The 24238-nt window shown below is 53.2% G+C and overlaps 3 protein-coding genes across 5 annotated transcripts; 1 reads left to right on the top strand and 2 right to left on the bottom strand.

Annotated features, from left to right (window-relative positions):
- Positions 1–40: 40 nt before the first annotated feature.
- On the bottom strand, positions 41–7979 carry CCDC71 (coiled-coil domain containing 71). Of its 3 annotated transcripts, none has more exons than XM_060161907.1 (2): positions 7489–7979; positions 41–1699 (listed from the first exon to the last, which is right to left on the bottom strand). In XM_060161907.1, exon 2 carries the CDS (start codon positions 1645–1647, stop codon positions 196–198), a length of 1452 nt encoding a protein of 483 aa, XP_060017890.1. In that variant the 5' UTR covers positions 1648–1699; positions 7489–7979; the 3' UTR covers positions 41–195. The 3 variants fall into 3 exon arrangements, with proteins under 3 accessions (XP_060017890.1, XP_060017889.1, XP_060017888.1); XM_060161906.1 differs by lacking the exon at positions 7489–7979 and adding an exon at positions 3680–3742; XM_060161905.1 differs by lacking the exon at positions 7489–7979 and adding an exon at positions 2390–2522.
- KLHDC8B (kelch domain containing 8B) lies at positions 7861–12737 on the top strand. The gene is made up of 6 exons (XM_060161908.1): positions 7861–8028; positions 8968–9477; positions 10516–10680; positions 11017–11241; positions 11340–11441; positions 11879–12737. The coding sequence occupies exons 2-6, from the start codon at positions 9102–9104 to the stop codon at positions 12073–12075; spliced, it is 1065 nt and encodes a 354-aa protein (XP_060017891.1). The 5' UTR covers positions 7861–8028; positions 8968–9101; the 3' UTR covers positions 12076–12737.
- Positions 12738–13549: 812 nt separating this feature from the next.
- C10H3orf84 (chromosome 10 C3orf84 homolog) lies at positions 13550–24238 on the bottom strand. Its single transcript, XM_060164034.1, has 4 exons — positions 24212–24238; positions 22244–22357; positions 14393–14449; positions 13550–13966 (listed from the first exon to the last, which is right to left on the bottom strand). The coding sequence occupies exons 1-4, from the start codon at positions 24236–24238 to the stop codon at positions 13550–13552; spliced, it is 615 nt and encodes a 204-aa protein (XP_060020017.1).

Raw genomic sequence — 24238 nt, 5'->3', positions numbered from 1 at the left:
GCCATGACACCATCCCTCCCACCCGCCCACCCCACCCCACATCCTCCAGTCTCTGAAAGGAGGCTGGTGGCTCTCAGGGCCCTGGAGAGGCACCCAGAGTCTTTAGGGTTGTGGAATCCATGGGCATTGCACACTGTGCCACTGGCCACACAGACAACTGGGCTCAGTTTCCCCAAACGTTGCTACGTGAAGGAATCAGGGTGCTGAGTATGGCAACAATGGCTGAAGTCGTATTACAGGGGAAAGGTTCACACGGAGGATCCGTTGAGCCTGCTGCCGCACCTCATCATCTGAGGACTGCCTGTCCACCTTGATGGCCCGGAATTGCAGCAGCTTTGCCGTTCCAGGTCCTAGCCATACCTTAGGGGATTGGGGCCCAAGCCGTGTTCTCTTCTGGGGAGGAAGATCCTTTGCCTCCTCAGTCCTTTTCCTCTTCTGTCCCACAGGCTCAGGGCAGCTTTTCCGGCCCCTCCTTGCAGTCCTGGCCTGAACAGACCTTTTTGGCCTGCCCCTGCCCCTGGGCTGGGTCCGAGCCACCTTGGCCCTGGCCCGCACTGCCTTGGCCTTGGCCCTGGCCCGCACTGCCTTGGCCTTGGCCCTGGCCCGCACTGCCTTGGCCTTGGCCCTGGCCCGCACTGCCCTGGCCTTGGCCCTGGCCTGCACTGCCTTGGCCTTAGCCTTGGCCCGCACTGCCTTGGCTTTGGCCTTGGCCTTGATCCGTGCTGCCTTGGCTTCTGCCCGGGCCTTGGCAGCTTTGGCTTGTGTTCGAGCCACCTTGGCCTGGGCACGGGAAGCTTTGGCCTGGGCTGTTTTGGTGCCCAGAGCACAGCCACCTTTCATTCGTGGGCCACTGAGGGAACCAGAGGCTTTGTAAATCTTGCTCTGGGGCCCAGTGCCTTGTCGGGGTCCAGCCCTGGGGCCTCTTCGAGTCAGACACTTGGAGCCCTTGCTTGTGGCTTTTCTGGGAGCTTTGGGCTGGGAATTCCCCAGCCTCTTCCCTGGACCTTTCCGCAGCTTCAGGGGAGAGTCTGCAAGTGAGAGCTGCAGTGACTGTGCCTTGTGCTTGGCACCCAAGCAGGGCATGGGAGTCTTGAGTGGAACCAGGGCCTCAAGGACAACGGAGAGCCGCATGGCAGGGTAGACACCTGGATAGAGGTGGGTGGGAAAGCCCACTGCTGCACCCCGGGCACGGCTGGCACTTGACTGCTTCAGGGAGCTCAGTAGCAGATTGGTGGTGGCATGCTTGGCGAGGGCTGGTGTGGATGCTTTGGCCAACCTGCCAGACAGTGGCATGGGGAGCAGCGTGGCCCGGCCTGCAGGCAGCCGCATGGCAGTTCGGGGAGCACTGGCTGGAGGTGATGTGGCAGCTGGGGTGGGGGCACGAGCTTGAAGCTTTGTCTGGCTTGGGGGGTTGGCTGTGCACGAACTATAGCCATAGACATCACCGCTGCGCAGGATGGTAGGTTGGAAGCCATCATCCCGCAGGCCCTGCAGGAAGGCCACAAGCTGGGCCTCAGTGGCACTGAGATCCTGGCTCATGGGGTTAAAGACAAGCAGCGCTTCCTCCAGGGCCTTCTTCCCTGCCGTGGAGATCCGCGACCAGGAGTGCACAGCTTTCTCCTCCACATGCTGCACCACCACGCTCATGGCATTAGGCACTGCAGATCTGCCTGGGTATCCGCAAACCAGCGCTTGGCACCTCCAAGGCAAAAGGAAGAGTCAATAAGAACAGCACCGAGACAGGGGCCAGGACAGGTAGATAGGTCAATCAGGGCCAGCAATCTTCACAATAACATCTATTGACACAGAGGGGCCTGGCCAGAGTGAGCCACTCCTTGGGGCAAAACCCTGGTCTTCTCCACCTATCACGGTGGAGGGTGGGGGGGTAGAGGTGGGGGACTCATATGGGTCAGAGGCAGCTTCTTCAGTATACATGCCCATAAGCTCATCAGAGCCATCCAACCCGCTGACGGGCCCCTGGAAAGATCTGGGCTTGGCCAAATTCCTAGTATTAGACTCAACACTGGGAATACAGGCAAATATCTCTGTCTTCCAGGAGCCCTGTACAGAAGGCAAGATAGAGATACCCTCAAGGTTCTTGGGAATGCACACTGGCACACAGCTCAGCTTGCCAATGGGTAAGGGAAGGATTCCCGGGAGAGGAATATTCATGTGGGACATGAATGATGAATAGGAGAGGACCAGATGGAGATGGAGCAAAAAGGGCAACAGCCAATGCAATGGCTCCAAAGTGAGAAAGAGTAAGGCAAACTTGGTGTGACTGGAATCTGTGGTCAGGGCTGGGAGGTCTAGCTGGAAAAACAGGGGACAGCAGGGTAATACAAGCTTTGAATGTTCCTTGAATGCTGGCCAAAGGGCCCAGACTTACATCCAAAGTCCATGACGATCTCTGTTCCTACAGCTGCTGCTGTTCAGGTGCCCAGGGGTGGACCTCCCTACCCACCAGAAGTTCTGCTTTCAGAGTTCCCAGACAGTCCACTCAGAGGTCCAATTCCTAGCACTAGAGCCATGGAGACCAACCCCAGGGAAAAAGCCAGACTCTCCTTCAACAGAAACTAAAAAGATGAGTAGCAGGTACTAATAATACATCTCTAGGCAATCAGGCAGCCTGGCGCCAGGCAGCCAGACCAAGAGCCCAAGGTCTGGGAGCCAATGACTCCGAGTAAGATGGTTAATAAAGTGGACCCTAGAGATCTGAACTGTCCTAACTAGGGCTTGGAAGAAGACTTTGGTACAGCCCATTTAGAGCTGTCTGGGAAGACCCAAGTTGTCCCAGGCTTCTCTTTAAAAGCTGTAGGCCGTCAATCATGACTAACATCTAGTCTAACCCATCACTGAGGGGTCCCAGAGACAGCTCCGCAGCTGCACAGGAGAATTAAAAGATCAGCTGGGATCAGGCAAGTCTCTGGGGCCAAGAGGTGAGTCTGTGCAGCTTCTTCCTCCCCCTAGTGGAGCAGAAGTTTTCAGAATTCCCTGGAGGAAGTGCCCTGGGGCTCTTTGTTTGGAAACATTCTTGGATCCTCAGGTGTCTCGGGCACTTCCCCTCTCCAGAGGCCATTCTCCAAGTACAGTCCTTACATATGACTTTAGTTCTCTTTTTTCCCAAGGGGTGTAGTTCCCAGGGCTGTGAACTGTACAATAAGGAGGGACCTGTTACCTCCAGGCACAGATATTGGGGGTGAACTGGGGGCTCTTCCGCTCAGGTCGGCCTGGGCCCTTGGGAGGGGTCTCCTGGGCTTTCCAAGAGGCTCCGGAAAAAAGAGACTGCAGCCCGACCCCTGACTTCCCTTCACAAGTGTCCCCGGGGCAGGCCGGGGAAGCTGATGAAAAGATGCAGGACGGGAGCGGCCCTAACCAAGCGAAACTGGGGCGGGGGCAGATCAGGGCCCTCAGGCTGGGAGTCCGCGTCCCTGAGACCCAAGCCGACGGTAGGAGCGGGGGGCCTTAGAGGAAGCGAAATGCACGGGACAGGCGGTGAGAGCGCGACGGGGTCGCACAGCCCCAGGGTGGGGTCTTTGGGCACGGGGTGGGGGTTGGGGGTCTCGGCCGGGCCGGCGGAGGGCGCTGGTCCCGAAGGAGCCGGCCACCCGGCCCATCCACCCTGCCGCCTCGCGGACGACCCCTCCGCGGCGTGGCTAGGCCCACGGCCCCAACCTACCGGCGCCGCCGCGGGGACCCTGGACGCGCCTCTGCGCCGCCTCCGCTGCTCCAACATGGCCGCCTGCTGCGCACCGGAAGTGCGCCGCACTTCCGCTTCCGGGACCTGGCCCGCCCTAGTGACCCTTGACCCCCCGAGACCCCGTTTCCCCCAAAGTCTGGGGGCTGGACAAGCGGAAACCAGAGAAGACTTCCTGGAGGAGGTGGCAGAGGGGACCGCTCTAAACCCTTGCGGACCTGTGCAGGAGTGTGAGGGGCAGAGGCGCTTTCGGCCGCTGCCCCAGGCAAGACTGCACCAGACTAGCATTGGATTAGGGGCTCGTCTGACACCTTCTCTGAGGGGCTTGATGGTGGAACGACATGTGGGAGGGATTTTTGGCAAGGTCCAAGCTATCCTTCACCCTTTTAGTCTTCCCGCAGCCACTGGCAAGGCCCACCTCTGTCCCAGGTGCCTGAACAGAGGGTGAAAGAGGAGTGCGCCCTGCCTGAGAGTGTCCCTCGGGAGCCTCTTTGTACCTCCTCTGAGGGCAGCAGGCCTTCCCCTATTCCTGAGAGTGGGCTCACTGCATGTGTTATGAAAGGCTGGTTTGCACACATTTGTGGCAAATAAGCTCAAAGCTGGGCATGTCCAATCTGAGAGTCCCAGCATACCAGTGTGGGCCTGAGTGTACTTGCTTAGGAGCATGCCCACAGGTGTGGTGGGAGGACCCTAGTCCAGCCTTAGCTCCCTCAGTGGCAGAAAGCCCTCCCTAAAGTCTTAACTCTTCCCCAAATCCCTGCTTTTTGGCCTAAGAGATTAGGACTTCTTTCCACCTGTACAGTCTTTCCACATGTACCCTGGGGCCAGCAGAGGGGTGACGGTTACAGGGCTCACTACCCAAGCAGCATCAGATGAGAGAACATAGGTAAAAATTAACCTTAGGAGTCTAAAGGGTCAGAATGGTCTCTATTGCTCTGACCAAAGGCACTTCTTGGTCAAGGGCCCCCAACTCCAGGTTGGGAGTCAACCTGGAAGTCCTGGTTTCATGGATGAGATGGTGGGGGCATCTGTACTTGGGTCAGAGCCTGAGCTAAGAGGCAAAAATATTGTCATAACTCTTGGACCTGACATGTACAGTGGTGTAAATTTGGTAGCTGGGGGGCAGGTGGAAGCCTATGGGCAGTCACAGAGTGTGACTGGATGCTTCATTTGGGGACTGGTTGATAGCCCTCCTCACTCCCCATAAAACCCCAGGATCCTCTACCTGATCTATGCTTCCCTGCCTCTACAGAGGGGTCTGGGCACCCCTAGAGAGAAACACTCACCCCACCCTAGGCCTCACCTTGTGCACCTGAGCTTCTCAGGGCCTCAGCCCTGATGGTGGGGTCCTCAGTGCCTTTAAGCATAGCCAAGATATCCAGCAGGAAATGCAAACTCTCCTGCTCCTCTGGGGTCAATGCTTCTGGCCCCTTGTATTGGTAGAGAGAAGGGAAGGATGGGGTCTCAAGGGCCAGGGTCTCGGGGTTGCAATCAGGAAGTCCTACCTTAGCACTCCCAGTCCCCAACTGAGGGTGAGCCCCATCTCTGCCCCATCCATGGTTGAGGATCAGTTGTTCACTCTTAGGACCAATCCAGCCTCATCTTCTGCCCAAGTTGTCTTCTATAGCTTCTCTAAAGCCAGCAGTGTTGGCCCCCCATGTACAGGTGGGGCCAGGCCTGTGTAAACAGAAGCCACTTCCATGAAGAAGCAGAGTCCAGCCTCCAGGGATGACATGGGCCTAGGTGTGTCCTGGAAAGAGGATACCTCTCTGGTGATGTCCAGCCTAGAGGTCAGCGCAAAGTGGAAGACAAAAAAAGGTAGGTCCATCCCTAGTCTGTGTCCCTTCCACACATTAGAACTGTGGGGATGATATGGGTTCAGGGAAATGGTCTGGGGTACCTAGCTTCCTGAGGGGAGGCTGATCCTTTTGCCTCTTGGTACCCAGAATGTCCCAGATGGAACTCTCTAGGATCATTAATCAGGGCCAAGTCTGACTTGACCTGGACTTTGGTGGATGCTGACCATCCCAGGCATAACTGGGATCAGATGAGATGAGGTTGGAGAGACCACAGGGCCGTCCCAGGATCCAGCCCTTCCTCTCTATTTGGCATCTTTTATATCCCTTAGTGATGGACCCTAGACCCATATCCACCTGAGCAGAGAGATCTGGTGAAGATCTAGATGTGAGTGAGGCCAGTGGCCTTGGAGAGATCACCCCAGGAGGGAGTCTATGTGCCAGGGAGAAAAGCCAAGGCTGGGTCTTGAGGAGGCACTTCCTGGGGAAGGAGAGGAAGCAGAGCCTGTAAAAGCCTCCGAGGGGCAGGACAAGCAGCAGGAGGAAGCCAAGGTCACAAGGGTGGGTGAGGCTTTGAAGAGGCCAGAAAGATTTCAGTTGAGAAAAAGACGATAGCCGCCCCACCCTGCCCCATTTTAGCTATATGGTGTTCCATGGTGACTTTGGCAATACCAAGTTTTGGGGAGCAGTGGTAGCAGATATAAGATGGCCAACACCAAGGCAATGGAAACTGTGAGAGAAGATGACTTCAAGAGTTTGACTGGAAGGAAGGGAACAATGGAAGGACTTGGGGTGCTGAGAGGTATCTAAAGGCAGGAGGCTTTTATGTGCTTAATTACTGGAAAGGAGAGGGGAAGGGGCCTGGAAAGGGAACAGTGGGAAGTGTGAGGGGGTCTGCAGGACAGTGTGAATACCCTACGGAGGAAGGTACCAGTGACTGGCCTAACTGAGGAGCATGTTGGGGGCAGAGTGGAGTGGGAGGATGAAAGCCTTCTAGCCAGGATCTGCAACCAGCCTTGGCACCATTTCCATGCGGGCCGTCCAACTCCATCTGCCAGCCCCTGAAAGGGACTGAAGACTCTCTCTCTGGTCAGAATGCTCTGCCCACACTCTAGGCTGGCCAGAAGTCAGGCAGGCTAGGGTATTCATGTCTCCAAGTTGCTCTCAACCCATGACTGATGGGAGATTTGAGAATGAATACCTTAGCATTCCCTTGCTCTGATGGGAACAATAATGTGAGGCCCATGTTCTACAATGGCTCCCAGAGTCCCCAGCAGGATTTGGTCCTTGTTGCTCACAGTGGGAACTTGTTTGATGACACACCCCTTTATTGGCTGCTTTCCCTGTCTTCTTGCCACTCCTCTACTGGTGCTTCTTGTCCTCATCTCCCACATTAACTATATGCACTTGTATCTCAGTCTCCTGGTGTGCTTCTGGAGAAAGTGAGGCAGACGCTGTCCATGAAAGAGGGACAAATGGTAGCAAGCACAATCACAAGGACTTCTTCTCATAGGTGACCACTGACCTGTACAAATGGGCCCCTAGCTCACAGACTTAGCCAGTACTCTTGATGCTCAGAAGATAGGATGGGCCAGGGTCTGGGTCTGAGGTAGGTCTGCCTCTGTCACACCAACTTGTTCTTGCCTGACCCCGGAGTTGGCTAGAGGCAGGCCCAGGACCCTGAAGATGGACAGTCACAAAGTGCCTTGGGTCCCAGAGTAGCCCAGGCCTCAGGCCTTGCAGAATAAGCCCAGAGTGACCTGCCTGGGAGGTCCCCTGGCCTCTGACTCTTCATCACCTGCTCTGTTACCCTCCCCCACAAAAATTGCCCCCACCCATGCCTGTGGAAGGGCCTGTCAAGTACGGGGGCTGGCACTTTCTGCTCCTCCACCCTCTGCTACCCTCAATGTGCACCACAGAACCTGTTCTGTGACCTCATCAGTGCTTGGGGAAGGGCGACCGAACCATTGCCCCCACCAAAGGCCCAGGACATACCCTAAGAGGCCTCTAGGGGGCGCCGCCGCGAAGCCTGTCGTGGGCTCTTCGGAGCGCAGCGGTGGTGGGCAGGCGCCCGCTTCTCAAGCCCCCAGGTTCTGCTGGCCCGCCCCTTCGCCGGTGCTCGCAGGCTGGGTCCTGCTGAGAACGGCCCCCACCATACACGTGTCGTGCGGCCCACCGCTTCTTCCTTTCTCCCCCAGTCCGAGGTCGGACCCCAAATCCTGGGCAGGCTCAGCGTCCACATGTCCGTCTGTCTGTTCACCGGTTTCCGTGTGACCATGGGTCGGCGCGCCCTGCTCCGGCCACGGCAGGTGCGGGGTTAAAGCAGGGGGGAGGTTTTCCCGAGTCGGGAGGGGGGACGAGGGGCGGACCCTGTCCAGCCCCGCCCCGCGCCGGAGAAGAGCCGGAGCCCCGCCGGAGCCCCACCGGAGCCCCACCGGAGCCCCGCCGGAGCCCGGCCTCAGACCCAGCCAGATCAGGCACCAGCGGAACCGGAACCGCGGACCCTGCGCCCCGGCGGCGCCGGAGCCCCGGCCGGTGAGTCCCGCGGGAGCCGCGCTCAGGGGAAGTTTAGGGCGCGGGGTGTAGAGCCCCAAGCGCGCTCGCTCGGACCCGCCCCCCCTTCCGCGAGCTGGAAGTTTGGGGCCGGGAGGCCCTCGCGCCAGGAGGCCCTCGCGCCAGGGGTCCCAGGAGCGTGCCTCCCCGCGGGAAAGGAGAAGCCAGGGAACTTGGAATCTGTGAAGTCCAGCTGCCCATTTCTGCTGGCAACGCCCTGGACTCTGGGAACCTAGAGTCCAGTGCTCGTGAGTTCCCAAAAATCATCCCCCTCCCCGTCCCAGACACCAAGAAGGCAGGCCTCTGGGGACTTGGCATGGGCAAACCCCTGAGGGTAGATCTTGAGGGGAAATGTGGGACTCTGGCCTCCAGCCCCTCCCCTCCCAGTCTCAAACACCCTGATCTTGGCCTTTGCTGGTGGGAATGGATGCAGTCTATGGAATGGCTCCCAAAGGGGTTTTAAGGATACCCTGGACTCTGATCCCTGGCAGCAGGTTGGAGACCCTGATGGCTGCCCAGAGCACACTGGAAGCCAGTAAGGGGGAGGGTACAGTAAAACTCCACTGATGCAGAGCACCAGGGTGAGGATTGTTGAGGCAAAGGGAAGGGGGCTAGGGTGGAAAGTCCTATTCTAGTCACCTTACCTCCCACCTAGACCTAGATTCAACCGGGGAGCAACTAGGTGAGGGCAAGGTATGGGAGGAGAATCCCTCAAGCCCCATAGCAAGTTGGGAAGTTGCCTGGGTAACTGGGAGACTGCCCTCCTTCCCACTCCAGGAGGACCTCCACATCAGTGTGCTAGGCAGTGGAGGTGTGTCTTCCCTCTGTTTTTCCCACCAGCAATTTTGGGCCAGGCTGCTCATCTGTACCCTGAGGGGCTGGTCAGTGGCTCTGACCCTTTGTTTTCCCTCTTTTCTCTAGATGAAAGCAAAGTCCTTGGACTGGCCCCACACTCCCTTGTAGCCCTGGTAGAATCAAGATGTGGCCCCATCATGCCCTTCAGTGAGGCCTGCAGCCTGAGAAGATAGCATGGCCTGCCACTGGAGGTGAACACCATGGCTACAGGAGGTGGCCGGGCCTTTGCTTGGCAGGTGTTCCCACCCATGCCCACCTGCCGGGTATATGGTACAGTGGCATACCAGGATGGGCACCTGCTAGTGTTGGGGGGCTGTGGCCGAGCTGGACTGCCTTTGGACACTGCCGAGACATTGGACATGGCCTCACATACGTGGCTGGCACTGGCGCCCCTGCCCACTGCCCGGGCTGGTGCGGCTGCTGTGGTACTGGGCAAGCAGGTGCTAGTGGTGGGCGGCGTGGATGAGGGCCAGAGCCCGGTAGCTGCTGTGGAGGCCTTCCTGGCTGACGAGGGCCGCTGGGAGCGTCGGGCCACCCTACCTCAGGCAGCCATGGGGGTTGCAACTGTGGAGAGAGGTGAGTGGCCTCCCAAGGAAGGTCCCTCAGGTGCCCCAACACCCTCCATTCTTTCCTGACTTGGTCCCTTACCTTCAGAGATTGGGCAAGAGCTGTAAATTTTGCCTGGGTGCCCTGGACATGGCTTTGTTTCTTGTACCCTTCCCTACCTAGCTCTGAGCTGGGCTAGCAGCAGCCTAAACTGCCTTTTCCAGCTGTGAGGTGGGAGTCAGAGCCCAGGCTAGCCACCAGCATGATGGGAGGCCCAAGCCACCTCCCTGCCCCATTCCTCCTCTGTGAGAGACAAGGAGGGGTGGCCCAATGACTCCCACAGTTATAAATAGTCTGGGAGAGGGGGATGGGAGCAGGGCCTTGGCTCAGAGCCTGGCAAGTGCTTAAATTCCTCGCACCACACAAACAAACAAGGGAGACTGAGATGGACAAAAGCCAAGCTGGCCTGGAGGCAGTTGCCATGGAAGCCCCTAGCTAACTGGCTGTCTGCCCAAGGCCCCCACACATGCCCCCAGCTGACCCTGAGAGTATAACAGGGCAAGAACCTACTCTAGTGAAAGGGCAGGGTACAGAAGTGCTGGCAGAAGGCTTGTGGACAGCACCCCCATCCTGCAGGCCCAAGCTCCTCTCCCAGCCCCCCAGCTGATCCCCAGAGCCCCCTCCCCAGTCTGAGCTCCATGCTGAACAGATCTCCATATGGCCCCCACCCTCCTTCCCCCATGAGAGTCCCTACATTGTGGCCTCCAGGTCTGACCACCAGTCCTGCTTGGATGCCAGATGTGGTTGCCATAGCGTCTCCAGGGAGACAGAGACGGCTTATAATTAGATTGGCTGCCTCCTGCTCTTCACTTGAAGGGGCCCTGGCCAGAGTGAGAATCCTAGCTCTCCCAGCCCCCACTCCAGGCAGGCAGGAGGGTTTCTGCTGCCAGGGAGGGGTACCATAAATAGGTTTGTCCTAAGCCACCTCCAGGCCTGACCAGGGCTGTTGTCAGGGTGGAGTGCTGTGGCCAGGCCCAGGGATAGTCTGTATTACTCTTTTCTCTGCAGATGGTATGGTGTATGCACTGGGGGGAATGGGCCCTGACACAACCCCCCAGGCCCAGGTTCGGGTGTATGAACCCCGCCGGGACTGCTGGCTTTCGCTGCCCTCGATGCCCACACCCTGCTACGGGGCCTCCACCTTCCTGAACGGGAACAAGATCTATGTCCTGGGTAAGGACCTGGGGATGTGGAAAATTGGCCTAAGTCCAAAAGCACTTATCCGTATAGGTTGGCTGGGATCAAGCTTAATCTGGGATGGTGGGACAAGAGAAGTTTTGTTGGTTTGAGCCAGGGTTGCTCTGAGGCTCTGACCTCTGGTGGTCCTGCTGAGGCTGGAAAACCAAACCCCAGTGCCTAAGGATCTTTGTGGTTGATCTGTGCTCTGGTGTGCACACAGCTGGGTATGGGTAGCTGGGGTGGGCAGTGGTAAAGGCTCAGCAACCTGGTAAAGGAAGAGGCTGCCAGGCCTCCTGGGCTGCCTCCCAGGTGCCCCAATTCCATTGGCAGGGGGCCGCCAGGGCAAGCTCCCAGTGACTGCTTTTGAGGCCTTTGATCTGGAGGCCCGTACCTGGACCCGACACCCAAGCCTGCCCAGCCGCCGGGCCTTTGCCGGCTGCGTGATGGCCGAAGGCAGCGTCTTTAGCCTGGGTGGCCTGCAGCAGCCCGGGCCCCACAATTTCTACTCCCGCCCACACTTTGTCAACACTGTGGAGATGTTCGACCTGGAGCATGGTGAGCAGTGGCTGGTCTGGGCTATTCTCCCACTCTCCATGGGATGGAGGGGTGCAGTGTGTGTGAGGGGGCTAGATCTGACCTCCCCTCCCCTGCAGGGTCCTGGACCAAGCTGCCCCGAAGCCTGCGCATGAGGGATAAGAGGGCCGACTTTGTGGTTGGCTCACTTGGGGACCACATCGTGGCCATTGGGGGCCTTGGTGAGTCTCTGTGGGGCTAGGGATAGGAGGGGAGCCCAAGACAGGAAAGAGTAGCCCCCTGCGTGAGTACCACCTCCTGCCCTTCTCTAGGTACTCCAGGGGTCATGGCTTTGTGAGCTTCCCTTTTCCAATCTGTAAAACAGTCAGTGGGTGGTCTGCCTGGCTCAGCTTTTGGGGTGTCTCTCAGCACCTAACTGTGGGTTCTGTACCAGCAGGGGCCTAGGAGATAAAAACAGGACAAATGACCACTGAATGAATGGAGAAATAGAAATGTGAATAAATAAATGAATGAGTGATGAAATGGGGGCAATGAGTAGCAATGCATGGATAGCCCATCCTGGGGTAATGCATGCTGGGCCATGCTCTGAGCTCAGGGAGAAAAAGAGCTGGAGCCCCTGCAGCCTGTGCCCTTTACAACATCTGTCTTCTTCCTGCAGGAAACCAGCCGTGCCCTCTGGGCTCTGTGGAGGGCTTCAGCCTTGCACGGCGGCGCTGGGAGGCACTGCCTCCCATGCCCACAGCCCGCTGCTCCTGTTCTAGTCTGCAGGCTGGGCCCCGGCTGTTTGCCATCGGGGGTGTGGCCCAGGGTCCCAGTCAAGCTGTGGAGGCACTGTGTCTGCGTGATGGGGTCTGAATGCCTGATGGGACCTGTCCACTGGAGCAGTTCAGTGCCAGAAGCAGATGTCTGTGGTTCCTTTTGCTGCTGAGAAAGCTCACTGTGGCTCTGTGGGATGAGGGAGGCACAGGGTGGGGCACTTGAGACACCGTGTCTGGGACTTGGGGGTGGCCTTCATCTTTAGCAAAGGACACACATACCTTTATACCCACCTTTACTCCCTTTCATTCACGGACCATGCCCAGCTCCACCCTTGCTCTGGAACCTACTGGGCCCTCTGTCCAACTGGGAAGTGGGGGAGGGCAGAGCTGGCCTCCTGCCCTACAGGTCAGTGCCTACCTGGAGTTGATCAGGCCCTCCCCAATGGCTGTTCCTGAAAAGTCCTAGCTGTCAGCCTGCCTTGAAGGCCCTTGTGGACTCAGAAGAGGTAAGAGAGGGTGGGAACACAGAGGGGTACAGGAGTGGATGTGGGGACTTCCAGAGGGCCAGAAGAATGGTGGCTTTGGGCCCTTTACACTGCTGGCTGTGTGACCTTGGGCAAGTCATTTCACCTCTCTGTGCCTCAGCATCCTCATCTATAAATGGGGATCTCTGAAACCTTCCTGCCCTACCTACCTCACAGGGCTGTTGTGAGGATCCAGGGAGTTCAGATGTGGAAGTAAAAGTGCTGCTAAATCTGGCTTATGGCCTCTGGTGTGGACTCCTGCATTGCCCCTGAGCCCCTGGCCCTCAACTTTCTCAGGGGATGAGGGTCTAGAGGAGCCTTTAGGACCTGGCCTCTACCCCCAAAGTATCCTGGTGTCTTAGTCCCACTTAAGCCTCAGTTCTCTGTTGGTGACGTAGGATGACCCCCATCCCCTATTGCCCTGGCTGTTAGAGGGCACTCACAGCAAGACCATAGAAGAGCTCAGAAAACTGCAACAAAATACCATAGGATCAGGATGACCTCAAGATTCACATCACACAGCGTCCTCAAAGCCTCTGCTCACCTCCGGTGGCGGGGGCGGGGTGTGTGTCCAGTGGGGGCTGTCCCTCTGTCCCAGCTGTGGTGAAGCTGTCTCTTAGGCATGACTGTGTTGCCACTCACCAGACCCCTAGAGGCAGTAGCATCCCAGAAAAAGCAAAGCTGCCAGCCCTTGCCTCCTCCTCCAGTCTTTGCTGCCCACTAGTAGGGACCATTGACTCTGCTTTCCCTGCAGCCGTACTGATTGCAAGGGGTTCACAGTTGAGTTTGTGGCAAGAATGGATTTGGGGTCCTGGAACCCACCTGCTGTGGCCAAGGTAACCTTCCTGGACCATTAGCCTCCTGCAGGCCTTACCTCTTCTCACTCACTGGCAAGACTCCCCAGGCAGCACCTCCCCCAACCAGCACAAGGCTGCACAAGGCTCCACGGCACAAGCAACATAGGAGCCAGGCGCAGGGCCTGGCTGTGCCTTACTGTTCTCCAGCCTCTGAGATCTCTTGGGCTGCAAGCACAGACAGGCCACTGAGTTAGCTGTCCTTGTTTAATGTTCTGGACCAGTTTAGACACTCAGAGACCCCAGCATGAAGGTAATGCTGCAGCAGCTTGGGTCTTGGGATCCCTGGGAGGTCAGGCAGTGTGTTGGTGACTGGGGCCTGGGGCCCCATGTTGTCACTGCCACAATGGCTACCACGGGATGGCTGGCAGAAGTTCTGCTGGTAGGTGGTGCTGGCACGGGAAGGCTGGATCTGCACAAAGTGGGCAAGGCGCTGGGGGAGGTCACTGAGTCCTGGCCCTGACCGGAAATCAGCCTGGTAGGAGGATTCAAGGGGCCGTGGCTGGCGCAACTCCAGTTCACAGGGTGCCCAGCGCAGGAAGGTGTGCTGCTGCCACAGGCGCTCCAGGTCTTTCCGCCTTCCGATTCCCTGTAGCAGGCAGTAGGGGCCCTCCTCAACGGTATGGGCCCTTGGCCCACAGTCCTGGCACCAGGCAATTCCTTGGGCCCCTCCTATACCCAAGCCTGCCTGGTGATGCCTGGCCTGTGCCTGGCCTCCCTGGCCTGGACCCCAGCCTCTTTGGCCTGCATCCCCAGTCATGCCTTCCATTCCAGAGTGAATGAAGCCCCCAGAAAGTCAGTGGTTCCTAAGATATTTGCACATTGTCAGGCAAGCTGGTGGGGGAAACCAAAGCAGAGGTACATCTGTTTGTAGAATGGGCTGTTTCCCAGAAGAAAGAGGTTGTCAGGAAGATAGACACTCCTCTGTCTGTATAAAGAGCCCTCTCTCCCGGCAATGTCTTTTCCCCTCCACCCTACCTCAACTTCAACCTAGGCTGGGAGTCTGCCCATTTTCCTTCCTCTCTCTAGCACTCACTTTGTCAAAGGAAGTGCGGTTGTCATGCTTGGAGAAGAAATGTTGCTGCGCTGGCTCCTAGAAAGACAGTGAAAAAGAAGGTGAATGGGGAAAGATGATGCTTACCTGTCCCCAAGATGCTAACTCAGGGCCCCATAATGGAGGGAAGTCGCCAGGAGCCACCATCCTTAAACTGCTAAACTGCCAACACACTGAAAGGGCAGATAAAAATTAAAGCAACACCTCATTCCTGGAACATCTCATCCCAGCACTTGCTCTCAAAGCAGAAGCCTCTGGGGCCACTGATTAAGGAAGGGGCTGAGCCATTTTCCAGGACATCCTGCCGTTAGTGGGGCAGTGGTTTAAGTTTCACATTGGGTCCTTTAGATCATCCAGGACTAGGCTCCAGCTCTCTCCTCCTCTCTTTCACTCTCTCATCAACAACCCAGCCTCTTGGCCCTAAATACCACCTGGAAACTGAAATTTCTCTTTAGAGCTTGAGCTCTCTCCCGAACTCCAGACTCACTAGCCAACCACCTGCTCCATATTCCCCTGTAAATGTCTTAACGGGCATCTCCAGACACATGGCTGAGCTCTGGATCATTCCCCAAAACCACCCCACCTATAGCCTCCCCCAGCTCAGGTCATGGCAGCTAGATCTTGCCAAACACCTCGGAGTCCCCTTGATTCTTTTCTTTCACACTCTACATCCAGTGTGCCAGGAAATCCTGCTGATACTTCCTTCAATATGTACCCAGGATCAGACCACTTCTCAGCATAGCCGCTGCTTTCTCTGGTCTAAGCCACCTTCCCCTCATGCCTCAATTACTGCAAGAGCTTCCCACTTGGTGTCCCTACTTCCAAGCTTGCCTCTCCAGTCTATTGTCCTCTTAGCAGGCAGAATAACTGTTTTAATATGTAAATCAGATCACACTCCTTGTTTGCCAAAAATCTACAACAGTTCCTCATGTTTATAAAAGTCAAAGTCATCATAGTGGTCCATGAGATCCACATGATATTGATTCCTCCATTACCTCTAGCCACACTGGCGTCCTCACTGTTCCTCAAATACACTAGCTACTTTCACCTTGGACCTTTGTACTACCAGTTACTTCTGCCTGGGACTTTTCTCCCAGCTGGCCATGACTCCCTCTCACCTACCTCTTGGGAGGTCTTCCTTGACCACTACTATACCAGCAGTCCCATCACCCCAACCCAGCATTTTTCACCTTCTAACATACTGTATTACTATGTATTATGTTGCTGTTTACCATCTGATGCCCCTGACTAGAACACAAGCACCTCATGGGCAAGGTTACTGTCTGTTTTACTCACATCTATAACTCCAACACTGAGCCTGGCACTGTGCTCAATATATATTTGCTGTTAAATCAGTGAACAGGGACAGAAGATCCCCAGGGCATTTGCTTTAGCCCAGTTGGGGCCAGAGAGCCATGTTCCATCCCCAGGCAGAGAGAGACCACCTCTCAGGCCCCTAGACCTCAGCAGGAATCTCTCCCAAGACCGTCCACCTTGCCTTTGTGCCTGGTCTCTGCCCCCAGGGTCCCTCCACCTCAGCCACTCAGCTTCTCCTGCTGCGGACCAGAATGAAGTACCTGATCTGGTGAGTCCAATCTTGGCTGGGTTGGGGTATGAGCAATGGCTGACAATAAGTTGCTAGATAAAAGTCAGGGGCTAGCTCCATCCCAGATCCCTGAACCAGAATCTTCGGGGTGGAGCCTTTAACAAGCTCCCCTATTGGGACCTCCTGCCTTAGACAGCTGGTGTTCTCCAAATCGAATGAAAGCTCCATGAAGGTAGGAAGCCAGCTGGCCTTACCTTTCATTCCTCATAAAGCAAACTGACACAAGAGATTAAAAACCCAGAGCCCTTTCAGGAAAAAAATAGAAAATCTTCAGAATCTAGAGCTAGGCAAAGAGTTCTTAGATGTGACACCAAAAGCAAGAGCCATAAAAGAAAAATAAATTAGACCTCATCAAAATTTTTTTTTAAGTTTTGCTCTGTGAAAGTCCATGTGAAGAGGATGAAAAGACAAGTTACAGACTGAGAGAAAATATTTGCAAATCACATATCCAATAAAGGACTAGTATCTAGAATGTATAAAGAACTCTCACAACTGAACAGCAAAATAAAAATTCCAATTAGAAAATGGGCAAACAACATGAAGACATTTCTTCAAAGAGGATATACAGATGGCAAATAACACATGAAAAGATGTTCACCATCACTGAATGTTAGGGAAATGCAAATTAAAACCACAGTGAGAGGGCTTCCCTGGTGGTGCAGTGGTTAGGAGTCTGCCTGCCAATGCAGGGGACACGGGTTCGAGCCCTGGCCCCGGAGGATCCCACATGCCATGGAGCATCTAGGCCCGTGTGCCACAACTACTGAGATTGCGCTCTAGAGCCTGCAAGCCACAACTACTGAGCCCACGTGCCACAACTACTGAAGCCTGCGTGCCTAGAGCCTGTGCTCCACAACAAGAGAAGCCACAACAATGAGAAGCCCGCACACCACAACGAAGAGTAGCCCCCGCTCACCACAACTAGAGAAAACCTGCGCACAGCAATGACGACCCAACACACTCAAAAAAAAAAAACAAAAAAACCCCACAGTGAGCTATCATGACACATCAATCAGAATGGCTAAAATAAAAAATAGAGACAACACCAAATGTTGGTGAGAATGCAGAGAAATATAATCATTTGCTCAATGCAGGTGGGAATGTAAAATGTGAAACAGCCACTCTGGAAAACAGTTTGACAATTAAAAAAAAAAAAAACTTAACATGCAGGAGGTACAATATAGGGGTAGGAGAAAAAAAGTTATTATGGGATTATATGAAATCGTGTGTGAAACTTTTGAAAATTGTAAAGTGCTATAGAATTTAAAGAATCTTTCCTTCAATTAAAAAAAATTCCATCCACATTAAAAAACCAAACAAACAACTTAAATGCAACTACGGGGACTTCCCTGGTGGTCCAATGGCTAAGACTCTGAGCTCCCATTGCAGGGGGCCAGGTTCTATCCCTGGTCAGGGAACACGATCCTACATGCCGCAACTAAGAGTCTGCATGCCCGCAACTAAAAGATTCTGCATGTTGCAACTATAAAAAGATCCCGCATGCCACAACTGAAAAAAAGATCCTGCATACTGCAACTAAAGATCCCTCACGCGGCAACGAAGATCCCGTGTGCCGAAACTAAGACCCGGTGCAGCCAAATAAATAAATAAAATATTAAAAATAAATAAATAAATACAACTATCATATGACCCAGCAATTGCACTCCTAGGTATTTATTCCAAAGAAATGAAAATTTATGTTCACCCAAAAACCTGTACACAAATGTTCATAGCAACTTTATTTGTAAGAGGTAAAAACTGGAATCAGCCCAGATACATTTTCATAGATGGATGGTTAAGTAAACTGCTATATACATACCACAGAATACTACTCAGTAATGGAAATTGAACCGTTGATACACACAACTTGGAGGAATCTTCAGGAAATTATGCTGAGCAAGAAAAGCCATTCCCCAAAGGTTGCATGCTGTATCATTCCATTCACATAACGTTTCTGAAGTCACAAAATTTTAGAAATGGAGGAAAAATAGCAGTTAGGGACAGGGGAAGGGTGGAGGAATGAGAGGCTGATGGGTATAAAAGGGCAGGACCACGGGCTTCCCTGGTGGCGCAGTGGTTGAGAGTCTGCCTGCCGATGCAGGGGACGCGGGTTCGTGCCCCGGTCCAGGAGGATCCCACATGCCGCGGAGCGGCTGGGCCCGTGAGCCATGGCTGCTGAGCCTGCGCGTCCGGAGCCTGTGCTCCGCAACGGGAGAGGCCACAACAGTGAGAGGCCCGCGTACCGCGGAAAAAAAAAAAAAAAGGGCAGGACCAGGGATCCTTGTGATATTGGTCAGTATCTTGACTGTGGTGGTGGATGCACAAACCTACACGGGTGATAAGATTTTATAGATCTTTTTTTTTCTCTTGCAAATGAAGTGACCAACAAGGGATTAATCTCCAAAATATACAAACAGCTCATGCAGCTCAATATCAAAAAAACAAACAACCCAATCAAAAAATGGGCAGAAGATCTAAATAGACATTTCTCCAAAGAAGACATACAGATGGCCAGGAGGCACATGAAAAGATGCTCAACATCATTAATTGTTAGAGAAATGCAAGTCACAACTACAATGAGGCATCACCTCACACCAGTCAGAATGGCCATCATGAAAAAATCTATAAACAATAAATGCTGGAGAGGATGTGGAGAAAAGTGAACCCTCCTACATTGTTGGTGGGAATTTAAATTGGTAACAGCCACTATGGAGAACAGTATGGAGATTACTTAAAAAGCTAAAAATAGAACTAGCATATGATCCAACAAGCTCACTCCTGGGCATATATCTGGAGAAAACCATAATTCAAAAAGATACGTGTACCCCAATGTTCATTGCAGTACTATTTATAATAGCCAGGACATGGAAGCAACCTAAATACCCATCAATAGAGGAATGGATAAAGAAGATGTGATACATATATACAATGGAATACTACTCAGCCATAAAAAGAAAGAATGCCATTTGCAGCAACATGGATGGACCCAGAACTTGTCATACAGAGTGAAGTAAGTCAGACAGAGAACAACAAATATCATGTGATATCACTTATATGTGGAATCTAAAAAAATTGTACAAATGAACCTATTTACAGAACAGAAATAGAGTCACAGATATAGAAAGCAAACTTATGGTTACCAAGGGGGAAAGCAGGGGGAATGGATAAATTGGGAGATTGGGATTGACATATACACACTACTATATATAAAATAGATAACTAATAAGAACCTACTGTATAGAACAGGGAACTCTACTCAATATTCTTTAACGACCTATATGGGAGTAGAATCTAAAAAAGAGTGGATATATGTATATGTATAATTGATTCACTTTGCTATACAGCAGAAACTAACACAACATTGTAAATCAGCTATACTGTTATTAAAATTAATTTAAAAAAGATTTTATAGATTTTTATGGGTTTTTATGGCCATGCCACGTGGCTTGTGGGGTCTTAGTTCCCTGACCAGGGATCGAACACAGGCCCTCAGCAGTGAGAGCGTGGAGTCCTAACCACTGGACCACCAGAGAATTCCAAGATTTTATAGATCTTAATACACACACACAAATGAGGAAATCTGAATGAAATAGGTAGATTGCAGCAATGTCAGCGTCCTGGTTGTGATATTTTACTATAGATATGCAAAATGTTACCATTGGGGGAAACTGGGCAAAGCATAAAAGGGATCTCTCTTTACTAATTCTTACAACTGTTTCTGAATCTACAACCATCTCAAAAAAAATTTCAATTAAAAAATCTGGAGGTCTGGGGCATGTTCCAGTTGCCCCCCCAATCCCTCCCCCATCTCTACCCTTAGCTTTAAAGTTGTACACAGCCCTAGAATGTGGATGCCTCTGCTGTTGGAGGCAGGTCTGAATTTGGAAACTCACTATTCTTACAGTGACAGGATCATCTATCGACTCCCACTGACTTGAGTTTTATTCTCACAACTGTGGGAGTCTAGTGAAAAGTGCAGTAATTTCCTCTCCACCCAGGCAGTTCTAAGTATTCTTGTCCCTGAGGAGAATTTCACCTGCATCTTTGCTTCTAAACCATCTAAAGCTCCTTTTCCACTCAGGTGGTAAAATCCATGGTCTCTGAGCAGGTAGGGCTTGGGCTAGGGTTTGAGCTAAAGAGGCCTTGTAAGAGAAGTAGGTTTCCTGGGATGGGTCAATGTTTGCCTGTGGGAGGACTAAGGGCCTCTCTGGAGGTTGGGCAGTGTGCAATTAGTGGGGTACTGAGTGAAGAGTCCCTGTGGCAGACTGAGGCATGGTGGGGGGTGGGGCAGAGGCAGAGACACAGCAATCACGGCACCACCAACGAAGGACCTGCCTCCAACCATGAGCCCTGGCACTCTGGCCTGACCTTAAGAACAAACAAGACCAGGATTACATTTCCCAAGAGTCAGACAGGTGAAGGCCAGAAATAAACTAATCTGGTTTAGAAGAAAAAAAGAAAAAGAAGAATAAAAAGAAAAAAGAATCTTCTTGCATCTGAATGACAAAATTTCTACCTGCCCCAAACTAAAGGTAAGTGGCTGCTACATCTTGGAAAGGTTTTCAACAAGAATAGCTGCAGTCAGCCAGCTGACACTTGGTATCTCTCAGCAAATAAGAAAAAAGAATGTGCACCTTCCCTGAGTAGTCCCACTAATTAAAACAGCTTTAGATCTAGAAAGGGTCAGACTTGGCATTTGTACAACCTAAGCCCAAGATACACAGACCATGCTATTTTGGGGTTGCTGATAATGCCAACATGTAACAAGACTTCACTTCAATCAAAATATGTCCCCAAATATGTCCTCTACTCTGTTCCTGGGGGACAGACTAAGAGGACATTCAGGTCTTTGGGATGAGGGCTGCCACTGAGGACTACTACAGACACCCAGCAGGAAGTGCCCAGGTTACCTCTGTCCCTGTACTAGGCAGATCTCATCACTCTCTCAAGGGAGGTGGCCCCAGACGAGCAGTCTGGAGTTGCATTTGGGCCTTGCTCAGTAGGCAGTACCAGGCAGCCGTTCCAACTGGGCATGCTAAGGAAGTTCAGGCTCTGTAGCATGGCAGACTCCAAGACCCTGCTCTTGGCCTGGGAAAGCAATTTGTAGAGAATCCAGATGGCCAGTCAAGTAGGACCCGGCTAGAGGCTGGGAAACAAGAAGCTGCAGTGGGCGGAGCATGTTCCAGGCACACCTCCAGGTCCCTCTCAGCCCTCCTCCACCCTGATCTTTCCCAGGAGTCTGATGTGAGCACACTTCTCACCAGGTTGACTTCCCTCTGACCTGAAAGGAAGCCTGGAAAGGAGATGGAGGGAAGGAGGGAGGAGGTGTTTCTTCTCCTGGCTCCCTTCCGGGCCCGCCCCTACCTGGCTGTGTCTCTCTACCCGAAATCACCACTTCTCTCAGGAGAGCCCTCTCCATACCACTCTCTCCATCTGGGTTCTAGGAGCCATGCCTTCCCCTTGTTCCTTAAAGCCCAGCAGTACTGACCACTTGGTTGTTACCATCCTGTGAGAATGCCTTTCCCTGAAGCTCCCACACCTACTCCTTTATATGTATACCCTCCTGAGTTCTGTTTTGAGTGGGCTTTTTACTTTTGGGACCCTGACTATGCTCAGTGTCCCCTCCTTGTCTCCAGGCCTGGAAGCAGTGGAGGGCCTGCAGCCCTGCGTCCCTCTCCTGTTATCTGGAAGCCTTTTCCAGCCACCCTAGGCCGATTCTGCCATCACTCCTTTCCAGTCCTCCTTGGTTAGGCATGGGGGCGGACACCTGCCACTTTCTATGCTGTTTTACTGACCAGAGGAGGCCTCCTACTCACTCCTGAGCCCCTGGACTACGAGGCTGCCCGTGAGCTAGACCATTGACTTTCATGGCATCAAGGAATCTGTGCTGAAGGACAGCCGTCTGCAAAACTCAAGGCTTACTTCTTGGGTTCTGGAGGCTCTCTCTCCATGACCACCCACCCCACCTAGACCCTGACTCTTCCTCCATTTAGAAGGAGCAGTGAGCAAAACTGTCTAGCCTGGTACTGGCTCTTCTCCACCCATGTATCTGTAGGGGGAGGACCTGACATTTCAGGGAAGAGGGGCCAGGCCTCATGCAAGTCCTGGGGATAGGCTGGCCTCAAGTGTCAGTCCAGTTGCGTTAAGGTTGAGGATATTGCTCTTGGGGCCTGAGAGAAGCAGAATCTGGCTCAGCCGTGGCAGCTGCACCCAGGGCTGCCTCGTACCTGACAGCGCTGCAGGAACACTGCTGGGGGCTGGGGCTTGGCTGCAAGGCGATATTCTCGAGCACTTTCACTCTTGAATTGGCCTCTGTAGTGCCCATAGAAGCCACTGTTGTGCTGTAACAAGGCAGGCTTGAGGGTGAATCCCACCCCAACCCCCACCCTGAGTCCTAGACCTCAGAGCCCCCAGGCTAGAAGCCTCTCCTGGGAGTTCCTGACAGAATAAAAAGAATCAGAGAAGGAGGGACACCCTGGAGAGGGGCCAACAGAGAGGTGCCTCCATCCACCATTAGAACAGTTGGCCTCAGCTGTGCTGGCCCACCTGGGAGGGTTATGTCTGTAAGGAAAGGGTGCCTTCCTTCCTCTCACCCTCCCTCCCTCCCTCCCCCCCTTCCTTCCTTTCTCTCTCTCTCTCTCTCTTTCTTTCTTCAATAGGGTCCTAATATGGGCTGGGGACACACACAGCAGTGAAAAGACAGAAAGACCCTGCCTCTATCAACCTTCCTTCTGGTGAGGGAGTAAGACAAGTGAATAGAGTCAGGAAAGAAAGAACCTGATGACTAGATCGAGTGACAGGGAGTAGGGACAGCATCTCATGACAATGGGCGTGGTACTTGAAGGAGTCAGCCATGTGAGGGGCAGCAGAAGAGCATTCTATGTGGTGAGAACTGCAAGTGCAAAGATTCAGAGGCCAGAGACAGAGTTGTGTTGGAAGAACCGAAAAAAAAAAAAAAAAAGAGGCCTTATTGACTAAAAGGCTGTGAGCAAGACAAGGAGAAGTAAGGTGAGGTCAGGGAGGGACAGGACCTAGACTGGGTTAGGAACATGGATTCTCTTCCAAGAGCAAGGGAAGACTTCAGCAGGGAAGGGGACCAGACAGGTTCTGAGTTAGGGTGACTTAGGAAGCACTGAGCGGAGTTTTGAGAACAGGGCCACCATCTAGTAGCATGGTCCTTCCCTGGGGGATCTGAGAGGAAGTCCCCTTCATTGTCTTCCCTGCATTGTTAATAGAGGTCAAGGGTCACTGAAAAGCCAGGATTAAATGGATACATATTCTGCATCTATTGACAAAGTCACGAACACCTGTTTGCTACACACTTCGTTATTCTGGGGCAAGTAGGGCACCCTCTGAAACTGGAGCACTTAAACAAAGGATGAACTTTCCCAAAGAAGTACTTTACCAACAGTGGATACCTTCTGGAGAGAATTTCAGAGACAAGGACTGGCAGAAGACAGAAATGAGCACCTACTGGGGGTATAAGAAGCTGTACTGTGCTGATGTCATTAGGCTGACAACATGGATGACCATGTCTGGCCTGGGAACTCTTATGGCCCAACCTCACTGTCCTGAATACCCCCTGGAGAGGACAATGTGTCTAGTCCACGCCATGATCATAGTCCTGAGCAGAAAGAACCTGTTCCCAGCTGGCCTCTGGCCATCAAAGTGGGCTCCTAAGCATGCCTGGGAAGCCCTTTATCTTTTCATCCCACTGAGTGCTTGGGTCATCCAACTCGTCTGTCCATCCTTCTACTATTGTCAAACACTCCTTTCTCTCTATTCAGTTTATTTCAACAGTATTTACTGGGACTTTACTGTATTCCAGGCATGGGACATACAGATAGTAGAAGGCAGTCTTTAGCCTCAAGATGTTCCCAGTCTAGAGAGCAGTCAAACTACAGAAGTTTGGGGGGATCAAACAAAGGACTGGGAATAAATGGGGTGGCTAGAGGACTAAGAGGATCAGCTAATCCAGGCATGAGACCAGGACACATGGAAGAGGGCATGGTGTCAGGAAGACTAGATAAGCTGTAGGGGGACCTCATAATGGCAGAGGGGGAGTGGGCAGTTTGGGGTCCTCCTCTAGCCTGGATGCTGGATGAAACCATTTTCACTTTATTCTCATGAGTAATTCATATTTCAGGTACTACCCCAGGGCCAGGGGCTAGAATTAATGTAAAGTACACTCTTACCCAGGAGCCTACTAAAGCACTTTGCAT

This window comes from Lagenorhynchus albirostris, chromosome 10 (assembly GCF_949774975.1).
Source record: "Lagenorhynchus albirostris chromosome 10, mLagAlb1.1, whole genome shotgun sequence".
Lineage (NCBI taxonomy): Eukaryota > Metazoa > Chordata > Mammalia > Artiodactyla > Delphinidae > Lagenorhynchus > Lagenorhynchus albirostris.
The sequence above is the reverse complement of the archived record's forward strand: the minus strand, read 5'-3'. Positions and strand labels throughout refer to the sequence as shown.